The 21,671-nt window shown below is 36.0% G+C and overlaps 1 protein-coding gene across 3 annotated transcripts in view; it reads left to right on the top strand.

The window, feature by feature from the left end:
- DNAAF4 (dynein axonemal assembly factor 4) overlaps positions 1-21,671 on the top strand; it is a 58,550-nt gene that overhangs the window by 7,791 nt on the left and 29,088 nt on the right. For all 3 annotated transcript variants that reach the window (XM_078079311.1, XM_078079312.1, XM_036078264.2), the window contains exon 4: positions 19,745-19,976. In XM_078079311.1, coding sequence (XP_077935437.1) covers positions 19,745-19,976 — 232 coding nt within the window. The remainder of the gene's footprint in view (positions 1-19,744; positions 19,977-21,671) is intronic.

The following is a 21,671-nucleotide window of genomic DNA, read 5'->3' on the forward strand; positions in this document are numbered from 1 at the left end:
AACTTTACTCAATTAGTTTGAGTTTAAAAGATTAGGGTTTAAATAATAAAGAGAACTTGATTCATCCAGCAGGAAAAGTTGAGAGATAAAGCAGTGATCAAATGTAGTTAAATCAAGGCTCTGATTCCATTTCTCTGCATCATCTTTAGCACTGCCTTTCCTTGTGTCTGCTCATCCTTAGATTGATAGTGAGATGATCCATGTCTGCATATAACAAGGCCCAGGGGAAGACAGGCTATTTTGTTGGCTCCCTTGTAAGCCCCATAAAACAATTGCTTTTGATGTTGTAAAATATTAAAATTTGAACACATTTCAATGAGTTTTGAAGTGTTTGATGCTTCACACTTGGTTTACAGCATCAGCTTTTTGGTGTCTTTGCTGCTGATCTATCATTCATTCATTTAATAGTTATTTATTGAAAACTGTGAAAGGTGTCGCTACAGAGCTGAACAAGTCAGTCTTCACTCTCAGTTTACTCATGGTATAGAGAAGGTGACAGACAAGAAAAAACAGATTACACCATAGGATGCATGAGAAGTCATGGGAGGATAGAAAGAGAACACTGACAAAAGATTGGTATCTCAGTCTGAGAGTACAGGCAGGAAATATGAGGCAGTGTTTTTTGTGCCAAATATTGGAGAATAAGTCACAGGTATCTGAGGAATAAATGGAAAAATTATAAATAACTTGGGTAAGTCCATGACAGAATATGGCCCAGTGAGGGAACATTTGTTGGTGAGAAATAAAATCTTAGTATTTTGAAAATTTTTCTGCAGGTAATGGGGAACTCTTAAGGGATTTTTCAGCAAGAATATCAAATTAATTGGGTTTGTGTGTTGGAAAAGCTCATTCTGGTTAATGAGTATGAAGTGGTTGCAGGGTAGAGGCAGAGCTTTTGTATTTTTAAGATGGAAAGAACCTGAGCACGTTTATATGTTGAAGAAGGAAGCTAGTAAAGAGAGAGAAGTTGATAATACAACCAAGGGAGGGGACTGATGATGATGGAACAGGTGGGATGAAGGTTGGAACAGGTGAAAAAATTAGTCTTAGCTAAGAGCAGTATATTTTATCTTTGGACACTAGAGGGCAGGAATAAGGAATAACACGATTTGGAAAATTCTTAAGGACACAGACAGTTAAAAGAATCCTTTGTTTTCAGGGTGAAGGAGGCAAGAGGGAAAGAGGTTGAGGTGGAGGTATACGTTTTGAGGTGATTAATGGAAGTTTGGAATACTGACACCAAACTGATCTTCTGAAGCATGCTCTCTTTGTCTGACAATTTTGACTGCTATTGCCTGCTTTGTCTGTCTTCTTTACTATTTTGTTTTATAGATTACCCTCTTCCCTTTTGAGTTTTCTTTTTGTTTTCTTCTTCAGGGGAAGTACTACTTCACTTTTGCCCTCTGAGCTTTTAACCTAGGTAAATCAAATTTGAAGTGCTTTCTTCTGTCATTTTCACAAAGTTAAAACTCCAACTGTGAAACAACTTTGCATAATCATGCAGATGAGGTATAAGTTGCTTTCTGGAGTTGTCTAGGTTATGCTATAGGGCCTTAAAAAGTTCTTATCAGTGAACCAGATGCCCTGTTTATTGGAAGTGTGTACAATGTACAAAAACCACAAGGAACTGCTTGGCTCTTTTTTTATTCCATTTTTTAATAGTAATGTTCATGTTCCTAGAATTTTTTTTATCCCCCAGCCCCTCCTTTTTCTGCACTTTCTTCCCTTTCAATGCGCGTCAGCACTGTTGACCCTATTGACTTTCGCACAATCCTGTTTCTTGCTTTTGCATGTTTAGCATTTTCCCTATAAACCATTCTTAGGGCTCTATGCTTTTGGTATCTACTGTTCTAACTCCTTTGACCTACTCCTTATATGTGAAATCTTCATTCTCTTACTTTATTTGTTATTAACAGTTATTACCATCATAAGACACTTAATTGTGCTGTTAGTATACTCAGTCTTTGTATCAAAATTCCTTTTGAATTTTATTTTTCACCTTTATTATCTTTGATATTTCTTATTGAGAAGTTTTATTATTTTTTTAAGATTTTATTTATTTATTTGACAGAGAGAGACACAGCGAGAGAAGGAACACAAGCAGGGGGAGTGGGAGAGGGAGAAGCAGTCTCCCTGCGGAGCAGGGAGCCCGATGCAGGGTTCTCCCAGGACCCTGGGATCATGATCTGAGCCGAAGGCAGACACCCCATGACTGAGCCACCCAGGCGCCCCAAGAAGTTTTACAGATCAAAATACATTTTTTTGTTTGTTTTTCCTTCAAAGTGCTGCCATGGTGGCTTTTATTTTATTTTTAAGTATTTTATTTTCCAGTTTTATTGAGGTATAATTGACAAAAATGTAATATATTTAAAGTGTATAATGTGTGGGGCGCCTGGGTGGCTCAGTCGTTAAGCGTCTGCCTTCGGCTCAGGTCATGATCCCAGGGTCCTGGGATCGAGCCCCACATCGGGCTCCCTGCTCCATGGGAAGCCTGCTTCTCCCTCTCCCACTCCCCCTGCTTGTGTTCCCTCTCTGGCTGTCTTTCTCTCTGTCAAATAAATAAAATCTTTAAAAAAAAAAAAAATAAAGTGTATAATGTGAACAGTTGATATACATATATTTTGTGAAAGGAATCCCATAATTAATGTATATATCACATTAATTAATTAATTAATTAATCTATCACAAAGGGAGGGAAAACTGAATGGGAAGAAATCAGAGAAGGAGACAAACCATGAGAGACTCTGGACTCCGAGAAACAAACTGAGTGTTACAGAAGGGAGGGGGATGGGGGGGATGGGGTAACCAGGTGGTGGGTATTAAGGAGGGCACGTGTTGTAATGAGCACTGTGTGTTATACGCAACTAGTGAATTGTTGAACAATACATCAAAAACTAATGATGTACTATATGTTGGCTAACTGAACATAATAAAAAAAATAAATGTTTGATGGAATTCAAAAAGAAATACATATATCACTTCATAAAGTTACCTTTACATTGGATCTCAGCACTTATAGCTAAAAATTTGTACCCTATTACAGCTTCTCCCCATTTCCCTTGCCCCCTAGCCCCTGACCACCACCATTCTGCTCTTTGTTTCTATAAGTTCAACTTAAAAAAAAAAAAATTCTATGTGTAAATGATATGCTGTATTTCATATATACTATGCATATGTTACATATAGTATATACATAATATATATGTGTGTGTGTATATAATGAACATAATGTGTGTGTATATGTGTATGTGTATATATATATATACATATCACATTTTCTTTATCCATCCATCAGTGGACACTTAAGATTGTTTCTATAGGGGTGCCTGGCTGGCTCAGTCAGTTAAGCATCTGACTTCGGCTCAGGTCTTGATCTCGGCGGGGGGTCCCTGCTCAGCAGACAGTCTACTTCTCTCTCTATCTGCCCCCTCCCCCCTCTCAAATAAATAAATAAAATCTTTTAAAAAAAAAGATTGTTTCTATATCTTGACTATCGTGAATAATACTGCAGTGAACAAGGTATGGTAGTATAGACATCTCTTGGAGATAGTGATTTTGTTTCCTTTGAATATATATGTCTATTAGTCATTTATATATCTTCTTTGGAAAAATGACTAGTCAGGTCCTTGGCCCATTTAAAAGTTTTTATTTATTTTCTTGCTACTGAGTTATATGAGTTCTTCTATATTTTGCATATTAACCCCTTATTGGCTATGTGGTTTGCAGATATTTCTCTCATTCAGTACATTACCTTTTCATACTGTTGATGTTTTCTTTTGCTGTGCAGAAGCTCTGAAGATGTAGTCTTACCTTATTTTTGCTTTTGTTGCGTTTGCTTTTAGTGTCAAATCTAAAAAGTCATTGCCAAACCAATGTCAAGGAACTTACCACCTATGTTTTCTTCTAGGAGTTTTAGGTTTCGGTTTTTACATTCAAGTCTTTAATCCATTTTGAGTAGATTTTTGTGTATGGTGTAAGGTAGGGATCCAGTTTTGTTCTTTTGTATGTGAATATCCATTTTTTTCTAGCGCCATTTACTGAACAGACTATCCTTTCATCATTGTACATTCTTAGTGCTTTTGTCAAAAATTAATTGATCATACATGCATAGGTTTATTTCTGGGCTCTCTGTTCTGTTCCATTGATCTATGTGTCTGTTTTTTATGGCAATACCATACTGTTTTGATTATTATAGCTTTATAATATAGTTTGAAATCAGAAAGTACGATTCCTCCAGCTTTGCTCTTCTTGCTCAAGATTGCTTTAACTAGTCAGAATCTTTTTTGGTTCCATATAAATTTTAGGATTTTTTTTTTTTTCTATTTCTGTGAAAAATGCCATTGGAATTTTGATAGGGGTTGCACTGACTCTGTAGATCACTTTGGGTAGTGTGGATATTTTAACAATATTAATTCTTCCAATATGAACATGGGATATCTTTCCATTTATTTGTGTCTTCTTCAATTTCTTTCAGCAATGTTTTGTAGTTTTCACTGTAGAGATCCCTCATTTCTTTGGTTAAATTTGTTCCTATTTTATTCTTTTTGATGCTATTGTAAATCAGATTTTCTTCTTAATTTCTCTTTCTGATAGTTTGTTGTTAGTGTAGAAATGCAACTGATTTTTTATATTGATTTTGTGTCCTGAAACTTTACTGGATTTGTTTATTAGTCCTAACAGTTTTTTTGGAGTCTTTAGAGTTTTCTGTGTATGTCATCTGCAAATATAGACACTTCATGTCTTCCTTTTCAATGTGGATGCCTTTTATTTCCTTTTCTTGCTGAATTGCTCTAGCTGAGACATCAGTAGAGGTGTTGAGTAGAGGTGGTGAGAGCGGGCATTCTTGTCTTGTTTCTGATCTTAGAGGAAAAACTTTTGGCTTCTCACCATTGATATGATGTTAGCTATGGGTTTGTCATATATGGCCCTCATTATGTTGAGATATGTTCCATATAGACCCAATTTGTTGAGAGTTTTTATCATGGGAGGATGTTGAATTTTGTTAAATGCTTTTTCTATATCTGTTGAAACTATCATATGATTTTAACCCTTCATTTTGTTAAATTGGTGTATGACATTGATTGATTTGCATATATTGAACTATCCTGCATCCAAGGAATAAATCTAATTTGGTCATGGTGTATAATCCTTTCAATATACTGTTGAGTTCAGTTTGCTAATATTTTGTTGAGAATTTTTACATGTATATTCATTAGGGATATTGGCCTATAGTATTCTTTTCTTGTAGTGTCCTCATTTGACTTTGGTACCAGAGTAGTGCTGGCCTCATAAAATGAGTCTGGGAGTGTTCCCCACTCTTCAGTTTTGGAAGATTTAAAAAAATGATATGTATTAATTCTTTTTTTATGTTTGGTGGAATAGACCAGTGAAGCCATCTCATGCTGGACTTTTCTTTGTTGGAGTTTTTTTGTTTGTTTGCTTGTTTATTGAAATATTTTACTTATTTACCTGAGAGAGAGAGAGTGTGTGCACGTGTAGGAGGAGGGGCAGAGGGAGAGGGAGAAGCAGACTCCCCGCTGAGCAGGGAGCCTAACGTGGTGCTTGATCCCCCAGCCCTGGGATCATGACCTGAGCCAAAGGCAGACACCTAACCAACTGGGCCACCCAAGCACCCCTGTTGGGAGGTTTTTGATGACTGCTTCAATATCTCTTATAATTGGTCTGCTTAGATTTTCTCTTCATGATTATAACCATCCTAATGGGTGGGAAATGGTATCTCAATGTGGTTTTGATTTACATTTACCTAATGTTAGTGATGTTGAGAATCTTCCCAAGTGTTTCTTAGCCATTTGTGTATCTTAATTGTATATCTAATAAAGTCCTTTGTTCATTTTTAAATTGGATTATTTGTTTTTGTTGTTGAATTGTAAGAGTTATATATTCAAGATAATAAATCCTTACAGAAAATGATTTGCAAAAATTACCCCCAATTTATAGATTTTTTTCACTTTGCTAGTATCCTGTGACACACAAAAGCTTTAAGTTTTCATAAAGTCCAATTTGCCTATTTTTCTTTTGTTGCTCATACTTTTGGTGTCAGTCATATCTAAAAATTCAGTGGTGGGGTACCTCGGTGGCTTAGTCAGTTAAGTCAGTTAAACTCTTGGTTTCGGCTCAGGTCATGATCTCGGGGTCCTGGGATCGAGCCCCGCATCAGGCTCTGTGCTTAGCAGGGAGCCTACTTCACGATTTTCTCTCTCCCTCTGCCCCTCCCCACCCCTGTTCCTGTTCACTCTCTAAAATAAATAAGTAAATCTTAAAAAAACTAAATAAATAAAAATTCAGTGCTAAATCCAAGGTCATAAAGGTTTACCTTGTGTTTTCTTCTAGGAGTTTTATGGTTTTTACCTCTTATATTAAGTTGTTCATTTATTTTGAGTTATTTTTTTTTTAAAGATTTTATTTATTTATTTGACAGAGAGAGACACAGCAAGAGAGGGAACACAAGCAGAGGGAGTGGGAGAGGGAGAAGCAGGCTTCCTGCGGAGCAGGGAGCCCGATGCGGGGCTCGATTCCAGGACCCTGGGATCATGACCTGAGCCGAAGGCAGATGCTTAACAACTGAGCCACCCAGGTGCCCCTATTTTGAGTTATTTTTTGTATATGATTTGAGCTATGAGTCCTGCTTTATTCTTTGGCATGTGGATTTTTAGTTGTAGGAGCATTTGTTTAAGAGACTATTCTTTCCCCATTGAATAGTCTTGACCTTGTCAAAAATCAATCAACTCATTGGGCATGGATTTATTCTCTGGTTCTCAATTTTATTCCATTGATCTATATGTCTGTCTCTGTCAGTACCACACTTTCCTGACTACTGTAGCTTTGTTGTAAGTTTTGATATTAGGAAGTGTGAGCCCTCCAAGATTTTATTTTTCAAGATATTTTGGCTATTCTGGGTCCCTTGTAATTCTATTTGAATTTGAAGATTGGCTTTTCCATTTCAATTATTATTGTAGCATATCCATATGTTATCTGATAATTTGAAAAGGTCATTATATAAAATTTTATTTCTTTTAAGGATTTTTTTTTTTATTTTTAAGTAATCTCCATATCCAACATGGGGCTCGAACTCACAACCCTGAGATCAAGAGTCATGCACTTTACTGACTGAGCCAGCCAGGCACCCCTAAAATCTTATTTTGTTAAAAGATTTTATTTATTTATTTGAGAGAGAGAGAGAGAGAGTGCACGACCTGGGGGTGGAGGGGCAGTGAGAGAGGGAATAGCAGACTCCCCCCCCGCCACCCCGAGCAAGGAACCCAACGCTGGGCTCAATCCCAGGACCCTGAGATCATGACCTGAGCTGAAGGCAGACACTTAACCAACTGAGCCACCCAGGTGTCCAGTCTTATTTTTATAATTTAAAAAATGAGTAGAAAATGAAAGGATGGTAAGATTACTAGTAATTTTTTTTCTTTTTGGTATTTTCTGTGTTCTCCCAATAATAAACATATTTTTTCATAATAAGGAAACTTTTTAAAAAAAACTGGCAGTACTTACCTTCTTATGGTTATTTTTCCTACTTTTTTTTTTAAGATTTATTTATTTATTTGAGAGAGAGAATGTGTGTGTACATGTGAGCAGGGAGGGGCAGAGGTAGAGGGAGAGAGAATCTTAAGCAGACTCTGATCTCATGACTCTGAGATCACAACCTGAGCTGAAACCAAGAGTCAGATGCTTAACTGACTGCGCAACTCAGGCACCCCCTTTTTCCTACTTTTAATTTCTTTTTGCTCTAATAGGAATGTACTAATTTTCTGTGTAAATCTAACAAATTTCTAAGCATATGAGAAATTAACTTTAGCCATTAATGTGGTAACATCAGAAAAGGCAGTAATCTCTGACACTGCCTTTCTTATATATATATTTTGTCAAGTATGCTGACCTACCTCATTTTTGTGTAGGTATATTCTAGATTCACAGCACTTGTGTAGAAGTAAACTTTCAGCAGTCATACATGTGTCCACCTTTTTTGTTTACTTCAAGCTTTTTCATCTCTTGCAGAGGTATGGTTAAAATTTATTCATTCATTCATTATACCCATTAGGGTATTTGTTAGCTTTGGAAAGAACAGAGTGTAGAAGAAGAAATACTTTTGTTTAGAGAAAAATTGAAAGAACCGAAGTTGTTGAATGGTTCCTGTCTTCTCAACAGCAAAGTCTTTTGAGATGGAAGTAGCAGAATCCAATTAGGCATCTCTAAAAAGGAAATTGTTTGCAAAAGTCAGTTGTCAGAGATGAATAAAATTATTACTGAGCAGCAAGGATAAGATGAAGGGTAGGGTACAAAAGTATATTAACTCATTTTCATTGGCCCAAACCTGTTAGTTTTGATCCTTGAATTTTTTTTTTTTTTTTTTAAGTTTTTATTTATTTTTAAGTACTCTCCACACCCAACACGGGGCTCAGACTCACAACCTGGAGATCAAGAGTCGCATGCTCTACTGACAGCAAGTAAGGCACCCCTGTCCCTTGCATTTGAAGGCTAGTCAAATGGGAACTTTGTAACATACATAACATTAAATATGTCTGTACTGTCTCTGTGTATAATAAACTTGGGTACTGGGTGCCTGGGTGGCTCAGTTGGTTAAGCGACTGCCTTCGGCTCAGGTCATGATCCTGCAGTTCCAGGATCAAGTCCCGCATCGGGCTCCCTGCTCAGCAGGGAGTCGGTTTCTCCCTCTGACCCTTCCCCCTCTCATGCTCTCTCTGTCATTCTCTCTCTCAAATAAATAAATAAATAAAATCTTTAAAAAAAAATAAACTTGGGTACTGGCTTAAGAAAAATTTCTCCATCAGTCAGCTGAAGCTGAATCTTTTTTTTTTTTCTTTTTGAAGATTTTATTTATTTATTTGACAGAGAGAGACACAGCGAGAGAGGGAACACAAGCAGGGGGAGTGGGAGAGGGAGAAGCAGGCTTCCCGCCGAGCAGGGAGCACGATGTGGGACTCAATCTCAGGGACCCTGGGATCATGACCTGAGCTGAAGGCAGACGTTTAATGACTGAGCCACCCAGGCACCCCTGAAGCTGAATCTTTAAAAGATACCAAACAAATCGTGACAGGGTTATGAAATCATATACTGTAAAAACAGAATTTTCTACCACATAATAACTTCTGTTGAAGGAGAGAGGGAAAGCTAACTAGTGTAATAAGAGCTTGCTTTTATTCTTGTCTACATGTGTAGTTTCCAAGTTACTTACAAATTCTTATGCTTTTTATAGTAAGTTCAGATATCAATTCAATGAAGTAAACTGAAAGGGAGGATAACCTATGTCCAAATTTGTTGGAAAGCTGAACAATTTCCTTTCAGTAATTCATGAGTTTTATTTTTGGTTTGTGAATTAATTAGCCATTGGCTCTCCTTATAGCTCTTACTGTTTTCTTTGGGCCCCTTTCACCTATTTTGAAAATTTGCCAAAGGGAAAAGAGAAATGTCTTAGTTGGCTCAGGCTATCGTAACAAAAAATGACAGAGTGCATGGCTTAAATGACAGAAATTTATTTCCTCACAGTTCTGGAGGCTGGGAAGGCCAAGCTCTAGGTGTGGGTCAATTCAGTTTCTAGTGAAGACTCTCCTCCTGACTTACATATATGATTGCCTACACACTGTGTTCTCACAAGGTGGAGAAAGAGAGAGAGAGAGAGAGAAAGCTCTCTGGTGTCTGTTCTTATAAGGACACTAGTTCTGTTTTATTAGGATCCCACCCTTATGGTCTCATTTAACCTTAATTACCTCCTTGTAGGTCTTATCTCCAAATATTGTCACATTTGAGGATTAGGACTTCAATATATGGATTTGGGGACCATGATTTAGCTCATATAAGAGAAGGGAAATAAAATGAAAACCAGTTTTGTTCCATTTTAGCTTTGGCTGTAACAGATGTCTATATAATTCTAAACACCAGATTCCCATTTCCATAGAACATAAATAACTAAATAATTTCAGAAGTTTATAACTTTCAAGAAAAATTTTAAAACTATTAAACTTTAGACTGAGTTATTATTTTAATTTTCCTTCTTAAGGAATTCTTCGTTAGAATGATATATAGCTACATGTGGAAGATAATACTTTAAGATATTCTTACCTGGGACACCTGGGTGGCTCAGTTGGTTAGGCATCTGACTCTTGATTTTGGCTCAGGTCCTGATCTCACAGTTGTGGGTTAGCATGGAGTCAGGCTCTGCTGGAGTGGGGAGCCTGCTGGAGATTCTCTCTCCCTCTGCCCCTCCTCCCCGTAGAATAAATAAATCTTTAAAAAAAGAGATATTCATACCTGGCATTTTTGCATATTGTCTACTTTTTCCATTAGAATTCTTAACATATTAAACGGTTATTTTAAATTCCATGTCTGATCATTCTTATATTTGTGTTATATCTGAGTCTGGTTCTGTTGATTATTGTCTCTTTATGGTGTGTTTTTCTTGCCTTTTGGCAGGTCTTGCAATTTTTTATTGAAAGCTAGACTTGTATCAGGTAGTAGAAACTGAGGTTATTAGGCTGTTAGGGTATAGATTTATTTTAATGTGGCTGCTATGTTTAATGTTAGCTGTGGCTGTATGTATCAGAAGCTTTAAAGGCTTCTAGTGTCTGGTATTTTTTTTTTTTTTTTAACTCCCCCTTTGACTCTGGGCTTCTCCATTTTTTCTTCTTCTGAGAGAGTCTTTATCGTAAGATTCTCTCTTATATAATCTACTCTAATTATCCTAGAGCCCTTTTGGTGTGGTAGTAAATTATAAGGGAAAGGAAGCATTCATAATCTTTCAATTAAATATCACTTTTTTCATGGGCCTGTATCTTGGGACTGTGATCTTGACAAGTTTTCTCCCAGTGAGACAGCTTTTCCCCACTGCCTCCTATTACCTTCCTTGGATGTAGTGTTCCTGGTCTATTTTTTTGAATCCCTATTAACTATTTTCTTCTCTCCTTAGGTTGGACAGAGAGGCTGGAGAAGACTGGAGTGGGAGGGATTCTCTTCCCCCAGCAGAGATAAGGGACTTATGCTCTGGCAAAGTCCTTTTCTCTGGATGGTAGATCTTTAAGGAGAATGCTCTAGGTATTTCTGTAATCCACAATGACTATTCTTCCCCTCCCTTTGCCAGAGACACAGTTATCTTATTCAGAGCTTCATCATTGTAGCCTGAGGGAGTTTCTGGAGGTGAAGCCCACAAAAATATGGGGGCATTTCTCAAGACTGTGGCCTGAAAGTTTATCATTCTCCTGCTAGTCCACCCTTAAGCGCCAGTATTTTGTCAAAATTACCATTTAAGTATTCCTATTAGTTTATAGCTCTAGTTACTTTCGCTACAGGCAAGCAGATCTTTGTGTCTTTTTGGATACACCTGTCTCTCCAGATTTCAGGGTAACAGTTTGCCCTGCAACTTTCTTCTTTGATGAGTCAAAGAAAACTAGTTGTTTTTCAGTTTGTCCATCTTTTTTTGTTGTTGTGAGGATTGGAGTGACAACCTTCTAAGCTTTTTGCCTATCAAAGCGGAAACTAGAGCTCCTTTATAATATATATATTTAGGTTGTTGTAAAACTTTTTAATGGTTGCTAGATGCACTTTTAACTTATAAGAATCTACTTCAAGTAAACACTGACTCAATTCCAGTAAAATATAGCGACTTTCCTCTAATACAACTCTGTTATCTCCCCCATCTTTGGGCTGCTTTGCCATTCATGTGTATGTAGTTGTTATAACTCAATAATATATGTTATAATTCTACTTTAAAAATTATCGCTTTTTAAAAGAAATCATAGGTTTTTAAAGAAATCAAGAGAGTAAAGGCAAAAAAAAGGTCTGTATTGTCTTTTTTTCTTGATTAAACCATGTAATATAATATCAGCAGTCCTTTTTCATTTGTTTGTTTTAAAACTGGAAATTTGTACCTTTTGACCCCTTTTACCCATTTCACCCAACCCAACATCCCATCATTGGCAATCACGTTTGTTCATGGTATCTATGAGCTTAGGGTTTTTTTTGTTTGTTTTACAGATTGCACATAAAAGTGAGATCACATGGTATTTGTCTTTCTCTGTTTTATTTCACTTAGCATAATGCCCTCAAGGTCCATCCGTGTTGTTGTAAATGGCAAGATTTCATTCTTTTTTGTGGCTGAACAATATCCTAGTGTGTATATATATTCCAGATTTTCTTTCTGTTCATCCATCGGTAGACACTTAGATTGTTTCCATGTCTTGGCTATTGTAAATACTGCTGCCGTAAAGCTGGGGCCGTGCATATATCTTTTTTAGTATATGTTTTCATTTTCTTTGGAAGTAGATCATGTGGTTGTTTTATAGTTAATTTTTTGAGGAACCTCCAAACAGTTTTCCGTAGTGTTTGCACCAATTTATACTCCCCCTAACGATGTACAAGGGTTCCCTTTTCTCCATATCCTCACCAACGCTTGTTATTTCTTTTCCTTTTGATACTAGCCATTCTAACAGGTGTAAGGTGATATCTCACTGTGGTTTTGATTTGCATTTCCCTGGTAATTAGTGATGTTGAGGATCTTTTCATGTACCTGTTGGCCACCTGTATGTCTTCTTTGGTAAAATGTCTATTCGGATCTTCTCTTCATTTTTTAATTGGATGGTTTGTATTTTTGGGTATTAGCCCCTTATCAGATATTTTAATTTACAAATGTTTTCTTTCATTCAGTAGGTTAGCTTTTCATTTCGTTGATGGTTTCCTTTGCTATGCAGAAGCTTCTTAGTTTGATGTAATCTCACTTGTTTATTTTTGCTTTTCTTGCCTTTGTTTTTGGTGTCAAATCCAAAAAATCATCACTAAGACCAATTATCAAGAAACTTACTGCCTATGTTTTCTTGTAGGAGTTTTATGGTTTTTAGATCCTACAATCAAGTTTTTAATCCATTTTGAGTTAAATTTTATGTATGGTGTGAGATAGTGGTCCAGTTTTATTCTTTTGCATGTGGATATCCTGTCTTCCCAATATCATTTATTGTATCTTTTTGGTTCCTTTGTCATAAATTAATTGGCATATATGCATCAGTTTATTTCTAGGCTCTCTATTCCATATCATTGATCTATGTGTCAGTTTTTATGCTGATAGAGTACTTTTAAGTTTTAGTTACTATAGCTTTGTAATATAGTTTGAAATCTGGGGCCTTGATGCCTTCAGCTTTGTTCTTTCTCAAGATTGTTTTGGTTATGCAGGGTCTTACGTGGTTCCATGCATATTTATGGTTGTTTTTTCAATTTCTGTGAAAAATGACCTGGAATTTCATAGCGATTTCATTGAATCTGTAGATTGCTTTGTGTGGTATGGACACTTTAACAATATTAATTCTTTTAATTCATGAGTATGGAATATTACTATTTGTGTCTTCTCCACTTTCTTTCATTAATGTCTTATGGTTTTCAGCATACATGTTTTTTACCTCCATGGTTAAATTTAATTTTAGGTATTTTATTCTTTTGATATAATTGTAAATGGGATTGCTTTCTTACTTTCTCTTTCTGATAGCTCATTATTAGTGTACAGAAATGCAACAGATTTTTGTACATTGATTATGTATCCTGCAACTTTACTGAATTGGTTTATTCTAACAGTTTTTTGTGGAGTCTGTAGGGTTTTCTATATATAATATCATGTCTGCTGCAAATAGTGACAGTTTTACTTCTTCCTTTCTGATTTGGATGCCTTTTATTTCTTGCTCTGACTAGGGACTTCTAATACTGTGTTGAATGTAAGTGGTGAAAGTGTGCATCCTTATCTTGTTCCTGATCTTAGGGGAAAAGCTTTCAGCTTTTCACCATTGAGAATGATGTTAGCTGTGAGTTTGTCATACTGAGGTATGTCACCTCTGTACCCACTTTGAGAATTTTTATCATAAGTGGATGTTGAATTGTATTGTCTTTTTAAGCTTATTTTTAAATTGTGGTATAATATACGTAACATCAAATGTATTATTTTAATCATTAATTGTACGGTTGAGTGGCTTTAAATACATTAATGTTGTGCCACCGTCATCATCATCCATCATCAGAGCTTTGTTCATCTTACAAAACTAAAACACTGTGCCCATTAAACAGTGATAACTCCCCATCCCCCTCTTCCCTCAGACCCCCATTTTCCTTTCTGTTTCTATGAATTTGACTACTTTAGCTACCTCATGTAGTTGAAATCATACCATATTTGTCCTTTCATGACTGGCTTATTTCATTTAGCATAATGTCTTCAAGTTTATTACATGAGAGCATATGTCAGAATTTTCAGCCATTTTAAGGCTGAATAATTATCTATTATCATGTATATACCACATTTTGTTTATCCATTTGTATTGTGTTTTATATTTTTGCACATATTTACCATTTGCCATGCTCTTCATTCCTTCTTGGGGATCTGAGTTAGTGTCTGGTGCCATTTCCTTTCAGCCTGAAGAACTCTCTTTAGTATATCTTGTAGGGTACGTCTGCTAACAACAGCTTTATTTAACTTGGAATATGTTTATTTCATCTTCGTTTATGAAGAGTGGCTGGACATAGAATTCATAGTTTATATGTTTTTTTCTGTCAGTACATTGAACATGACATTTGACTGTCTTCTGTCCTCCATCGTTTTTAATGAGGAATTAGTCTTATCTGTATTGTCATTTCCTGCACATGATGAGTCCTCTTTCTCTTGCTGCTTTCAAGATTCTCCTCTTTGTTTGACTTTTCTATTAACTTAGCAGTTTCACTAAATTGTATCTAGGTGTATCTCTTTGTGTTTTTTTTTTTTTTATTAAAGATTTTTATTTATTTATTTAACAGAGAGAGAGAGAACACAGCAGGGGAGGGGGAGAGGGAGAAGCAGGCTCCCCGCGGAGCAGGGAGCCTGATGCGGGGCTCGGTCCCAGGACCCTGGGACCATGACCTGAGCCGAAGGCAGACACTTAACAACTGAGCCACCCAGGCGCCCCCTCTTTGTGTTTTTACTTTGAGTTTCTTGAACTTCTTGGAGCTATGGATTAATGTTTTCATCAAATTTGAGAAGCTTTTTACCAATTACTTTCTGAAATATTGTTGGTTGAAAAGTATACATTTTATTTTATTTATTTTTCGAAAACCGTATGTTTTAGTTAATAGATTATAACAATTCTGGGTTCTGTTTTATTTATATTTGTTTGTTAGTTTATTTCCTGAGGGCTGTTTATTTTTTAGAAGGTTGCCTGTACTGTAATTGTGAAGTCAGTCTAGTCTCCTTTGTGGTGTACAGCTGCTGATGTCTCTGCTAAGTTTTTTAATTTTTATTTTTTAGGCTGGCTTCCTTAGGAGTCTTTCCTGTGTCTGCATAACTTAATTGTAAACTAATGATATGGGCAGAAGCGGTAAAGGCTCCCACCCTTTGCTGATCAGTCTATGTGTAGGTTTTAGAATACATTCAAAGTTGGAGCCAGTTTTCAACCCTTCCTTGGTTTCATTTTTTTTTTTTTAAGATTTTATTTTTAAGTAATCTCTACACCCAACGTGGGGCTCAAACTCACAACCCTGAGATCAAGAGTCACATGCTCTACTGACTGAGCCAGTCAGGTGCCCCGCCCTGGCTTCATTTTATGCCAAGCTTCCTCAGGTCTCCCCAACAAACACATAGCTTTCTGTTTAGCCAGAGTTGTATGGTAAGCTTATCATAGACCTTCTATGGTTTTCTCATTTACATGATCTTTCTGTTAATGTTCTGACTAGTCAGGCACTCACCTTAACCAGGACTTCAACTTCAGACCCCAACTTTAAATTTTCCCTGTTCATTCCCAACCAAGTCTATCACTTTTATCCACCAAAACCATGGGTTTTCACCTCTCCCTCTCCCTGAAATGCATTCACCCTTTTGGCAAACAAAGCTGTTGGGTTCTTTTTGCTAGTTTCATGTTGGCAGAACTGCCAGTCTGGTTATTGAAGCTGGCATTGGGTGGTTGGGAGTAACCCCAGGCAGAAGGGCACAGTATCCCACTGTTCTTGCCTGTAACTTTAGCATTTATTCTAGAACAAACACTTCTCAATTTGCAGGCTGTCTTTGCTTAGTTTCCAGTGTTCTGAAATGGTTCTTTTTGATAGATTTGTCCAGCTTTATACTTGATATTTGTGTATGGAAATTGCCAACCCCTTCATGCCTCTATAAAACTTGTACATTCTTTTTTGCACGTGAATTTTACATTTACTTATCAAGCTCCCTAAGAAGTTCTCCTGGTATTTTGATTAGATCTACATTGACTTTATAAGTTAATTTTCAGAATATCAATATATTTACATTATTGAGATTTCCCTCAAGGAACATGGCATTTATCCCCATTTATTTGGACTTACCCCTCAGCAAAATTATTGTTATTATTATTATTTTATTTTTATATTTTTAGAGAGAGAGAGAGCACGTGCACTCAAGTGGGGGGGGGCGGCAAAGGGAAAGGGAGGAAGAGAGAATCTTAAGCAGGCTCCACACCCCATGCCGCTCAATCTCATGACCCTGAGATCATGACCTGAACCGAAATCAAGGGTTGGACACTTAACCGACTGAGCCACCCAGGTGCCCCCTCAGCAAAATTACTTAATATACATCTACGACTTACTCATATTTTGTTAAGCTTATTCTTAGCATTTTAAAAGGTTTTTTTAATCAATTACTAATGAAATGATTTTTTCCATTGTATTTTTCTAATTCTTTATTGCCAGTTTGTAGGAAGGTAAGTTTTTTTGAGTTCAGATAAAGTTGATCTTGTATGTGATTGCCTTGCTAAACTTACTTTTATAATAGTTCTAATAGTTTGTCAGTTTGTTATTTTGGTTCTTTTAGGTAATCTACCATATTATTTGCAAATAATAACAATTTTATTTCCTTATAATCTGTATTTATATTTATTTTAAAAATAAATATACTAATATATAAAATTTTAATATATATAAAAATTTCTATTTATTTAAAAAATTCTATTGTATAGGTTATGATCTCTAGGAAAATAATAAAATATTAAGTATACTGGCTTTAGTGACTTTGTTAGAAATATTTCTAATGCTTCACCTTGAAGTGTGACATTGTAGGAGTCCTTTTATTAAGTTGAAATTTTTCTTCTATTCCTAGTATCAACTGGTGTTTTGGCATGTACTAAGATCCTATTGTTTTTCTCTTTTGATTTCCTAATATCGTAAATAAGAAATGTGCTACTTGATCAAGATGTATTATAATTTTAATATTTCCCTCAATTCAGTTTGCTAATATTTTATTTATGATTTGTAAATGTAACTCATAATAGAGATTGGCTTATAAAGAACATTGCCTTAATAAACCAGGCATTCATTCCAAATTAAAAGAAATACAGATTTCCCCTTCTTCAGGAATTTGGTTCAGGACCTGTTCTTATCCTCCTATTATTTACACTTCCTGTCTATATTAAATTAATACTCCATATTAAATGGCATCCTTCTTTTTTTAGTGGTACAAAGTACTTAAAATCCCGTTTCTTCATATGTGATCATTGTTTTTCTAGCTTTCTGAGTTTTTCTGTTACTATACAGTCCTCCTTTAAGTGCTATGTTTCACATATTGTGTTTTTTTAATAAAAGAATTTCAAGGATTGTTTCGCATTTGTCTGTCTTTCTCTTTGATATATTTAGTCTCTCTTTTCCTTTTATTATAAGGACTTTTGTGGTGTTCTTCATGTTTTTCTCTTCATTCTAGTCTCTTTGTCACCTTTTTTGAAGCCTTTTTTGGTTTCTCCTCTTTCCCCTTACTCCCTGAAGAGTTAGACTTTCTTTGTTTCTTATATAGCTTATTATAAATTATGTGTGTGTGTGTGTGTGTGTGTGTGTATGTATATGTATATAGTTCTCTTAATTACATCTTTACTATAATAACCTAGTTTTCCTGTTACTTTTTGGTGTAAGGACAGTCTCATTTTTAGTAACTAAGACTTAGTCTTACACACTTTTAAAAACTTTTCAAAATTCACTCCACTTGTAGGGATTATGAGGCATTGAGGGTGTTCTGACTCCACATACTTTCCGCTTCGTCCATGCGTTGGGGCAGAGAGGAAGCAGGAAAAAAGGCAAACATATCATTAAACTGGGTGAAGTTGTCATCTCCTTTTAGGTTGTGGCTGCCTCTGGCTAACGCTGACTGGTCATCATGCCCTGTTGGCAGGCATTTAAAGGCTGGCTCATTGCCACAGATTCTTCTGGCCCAACCTATTGGCAGCTCACTGGCAACTCTCTGAACTTAGAATATGTAAAATTACTATCTTTTGTGCTTAGTTTAGGCCTTATGTGCAATTCTGGGACTGTAGGAAACTCGTGTTCAGTAATCTGTGAAATGTATTTTAAAGTCAGTGTTCCACAGTCCAATAGGAAAATAACAAACTGTCTTCCAGAAGAGGGTATTAGGTCCTGCAGATACTACAGAACACCTTTTCAGTGTAGTTTCACACCTGTGTTTATTCTGTACCCTGAAATAATTCAGCTTCTAGGAAACTTCGTCCCAACGTGTTATTCTAGAGCTGTGCCAAATGTACTATTTAAATGTAAATTATTTAAATTTACATTAATGAAACACAAATAAAATAAAAATTTAGTTTTTCAGTCACATCAGCCACATTGTAAGTGCTTACTGAGCCACATGTGGCGAGTGGCTGCTCTACTGAATGGCACAAAACATTGCCATCATGTTCTGTCAGACAAGTTCTGTTAGACACTGCTTCTCTGGACATAGAGATGAGAATTTGTGTTCTCTAGAGGATAGAGGTGAGATATTTTTGTCACCATAGGAAAGTCAGATACATAGAGTCAATCATATACACCAACCAGTTACTCTTTCACAGGGTTTTTCTTCCTTGCCCATGTGAAGGGAGTTTGTGAAAGGGAGAGAAAGTCAGCACACTCCTGTACAATGTACGGCTTTCAAATTCATCGGATAATCAGCTTTTCTTGTGGAAGCTTCAAATACCTGCTATTGCAAATGCAGTTGGCAGCAGCGTTCAAAGTTCAAACCCACCAGAGACAAACTTCCTAGTTCGTCCTTCCCATTTCCTTTCTTACTGTTCCCTCATTCCATAAGGTGAAGATTGGCACAACTTCAGTCCCAAGACAAGAGAAGACTGGCATAAGTAGAAAGACAAATGTGTGTGCATGCATTTGTGTGCATGCATTTGTGTCTGTGTGTGTAAATTTTGGGAGAAGTGACTTGATTTTTATATTTTTTAAAGATTTTATTTATTTATTTGACAGAGAGAGACACAGAGAGAGAGGGAACACAAGCAGGGGGAGTGGGAGAGGGAGAAGCAGGCTTCCCACAGAGCAGGGAGCCCGATGCAGGGCTCGATCCCAGGACCCTGGGATCATGACCTGAGCCAAAGGCAGATGCTTAATGACTGAGCCATCCAGGCACCCCAAAGTGACTTGGTTTTTAGAAAAATATTTTTTTTTTACCAAGCCCTTAGATATCATTTAACTGAATGCCTGTCCCCATTTTACATGTGAGTAAACTGAGGCTAGAGAAAATGATTGCTCCAGATTATATTAATAATTAATGGTAAATCTGGAACTAAAACCTGTATTCCATGACATCCTAAATCATTTACCATTCCCATTTTAATTTTTTATTCACTACTACTGCTGCTGCAGATACAATGATAAGAGTTTATAATAATAATTAATTATTATAATGAATTTCTTATTTTTAAAATGTTGCTTTTTGTATGTTTTAAGGTTTTGGTAATTGTAATTTTTACAGATTGAAGAAGAGGAGAGGAAAAAAATAGAAGATATGAAAGAAAATGAACGACTAAAAGCAACTAAAGAATTGGAAGCCTGGAAAGAATGTCAAAGAAAAGCTGAAGAACAAAAAAGAATTCAGAGAGAAGAGAAATTCTGTGAACAAGGAAAGCAAATTGAAGAAGAGAGAAACAAATTAACACATAAAAGCCTTACTAGAATTGCAGCATCTAGAAATCTTGCCACAAAAGGTACAATCATTACTTTAATATTTTCTGGGAAAGTGAGTCCATTTGGTGAAGTAGACATGTCACTTTTTTTTTTTCGTAATCTATTTATAGTATTAGGTCATTATTTTGGTATGTTAAGAATAAGTACTACAGTATAGAGGCTAAGGTGAAAGATTTATTTCTTCTCTTAGGAAACAATGACATTTTCAAAATACAATGAGCAATGATTCAGATCCCAGGGTCCTGGGATTGAGTCCCGTATCGGGCTCCTTGCTCACAGGGAGCCTGCTTCTCCCTCTGCCTGCCGCTCCCCCTGCTTGTGCTCTCTCTCTCTCTGACAAATAAATAAAAAAATATTTTGAAAAAAAAGACATTTTCCTCACATGACTCAGGAACATGAGTACTATTACACAAACTTAGTTGTAAGCAAATAGGGGCTCATCTGGCCTTTGATCCTGATGTGTTCAGAAATAGGTAAAAGAACATATTTCTTTATTGAAAGCTAAGAGTTTGATTTTATCTGATTTTAGAATATTAAACTTTGTTTTAGGCATATTTAGTATATTTAGGAATGGAACATTTTTTTGTAAAATCCCTTATGTAATAATAATAATTAACATTTATTAGGTGATTTTCCTATGCCAGGCGATTTTATTGGTTGTATCACTCAGTCATCACAACAACACTTTGGGATAAGTACTGCTATTCTTATTTTAGTGGAAATAGATATTCAGAAAAGATAAACAACTACCCAATAAGTAAACCTGTGGGATTTGAACCCACATCTATCTGCATCTGAAACCTATGCTCTAGGTTATATGTCTTTACTACTTTAAGTGAGATCTAGTGTGTTGAAAAGTCAATAAATGAACCTATGAGTTAGGAACCATGATTATCCCCATTTTCCAGGTGAGGAAAGGCACAGTGAGTCTTACTAGCCCAAGGTAACACTGCTAATAAATGGCAGAGTCAGAATTTGGACGTGGGTGATCAGGCTCTAGAGTAGGTGACCACTGCTGTGGTATATTGCTACACGGGTAAGACAGGCAGATTAGCCATGTTCATTATTTAATTCATAACATATTTTAGCCAACTCTGTATTAAGGACATGTTTTCACTCAGAAATGTGTTAGGGAAAAAGTACTCAAAGTATATAGTCCTGGTTTGGAAAAATACTACCTTTTAAATGTTTGTTATCAAGTATCCCAAAGCCTTACAGTATCTTTCAAGAGTGACTCAGTTTGTGCTTAACCAAAATATTACTAATGATGAAATAGCAAAACCTCAGAAGTTTTAATTACCAGTCCCATAATAAAAGGCACACCACACTGATTTTATCTCTTAATGTGAAGCTGGGAGTCAAGGCTATGACACAATTACTTTGCAGGGCAGAGGAGTTAAATGTGGTGTGAGCTCCATACTCCTCTAGACCTAGAACTTAAATATAGAGTGGTGTCATTTTGATGAAAACTGCTTAATATTTTATATTAAGGTGATTTTATAAGTAAAAAATTTTGATAGGATTTTATGTGATTTTAAAAATCAACTTAGATGTTTGGAATTTGGATTATTGTACTCTTATTCTTTGGCACATCAACAAGTAAGACTCATAATTTATAATATGAGTATATATAGTATATTAGATAAGCCACTTTTTATATACAGAATACAAATGGTGTGGCAGGTGCTGCAGATTTCCTACTCAGTATATATTCT

Source organism: Halichoerus grypus, chromosome 8 (assembly GCF_964656455.1).
Source record: "Halichoerus grypus chromosome 8, mHalGry1.hap1.1, whole genome shotgun sequence".
NCBI lineage: Eukaryota > Metazoa > Chordata > Mammalia > Carnivora > Phocidae > Halichoerus > Halichoerus grypus.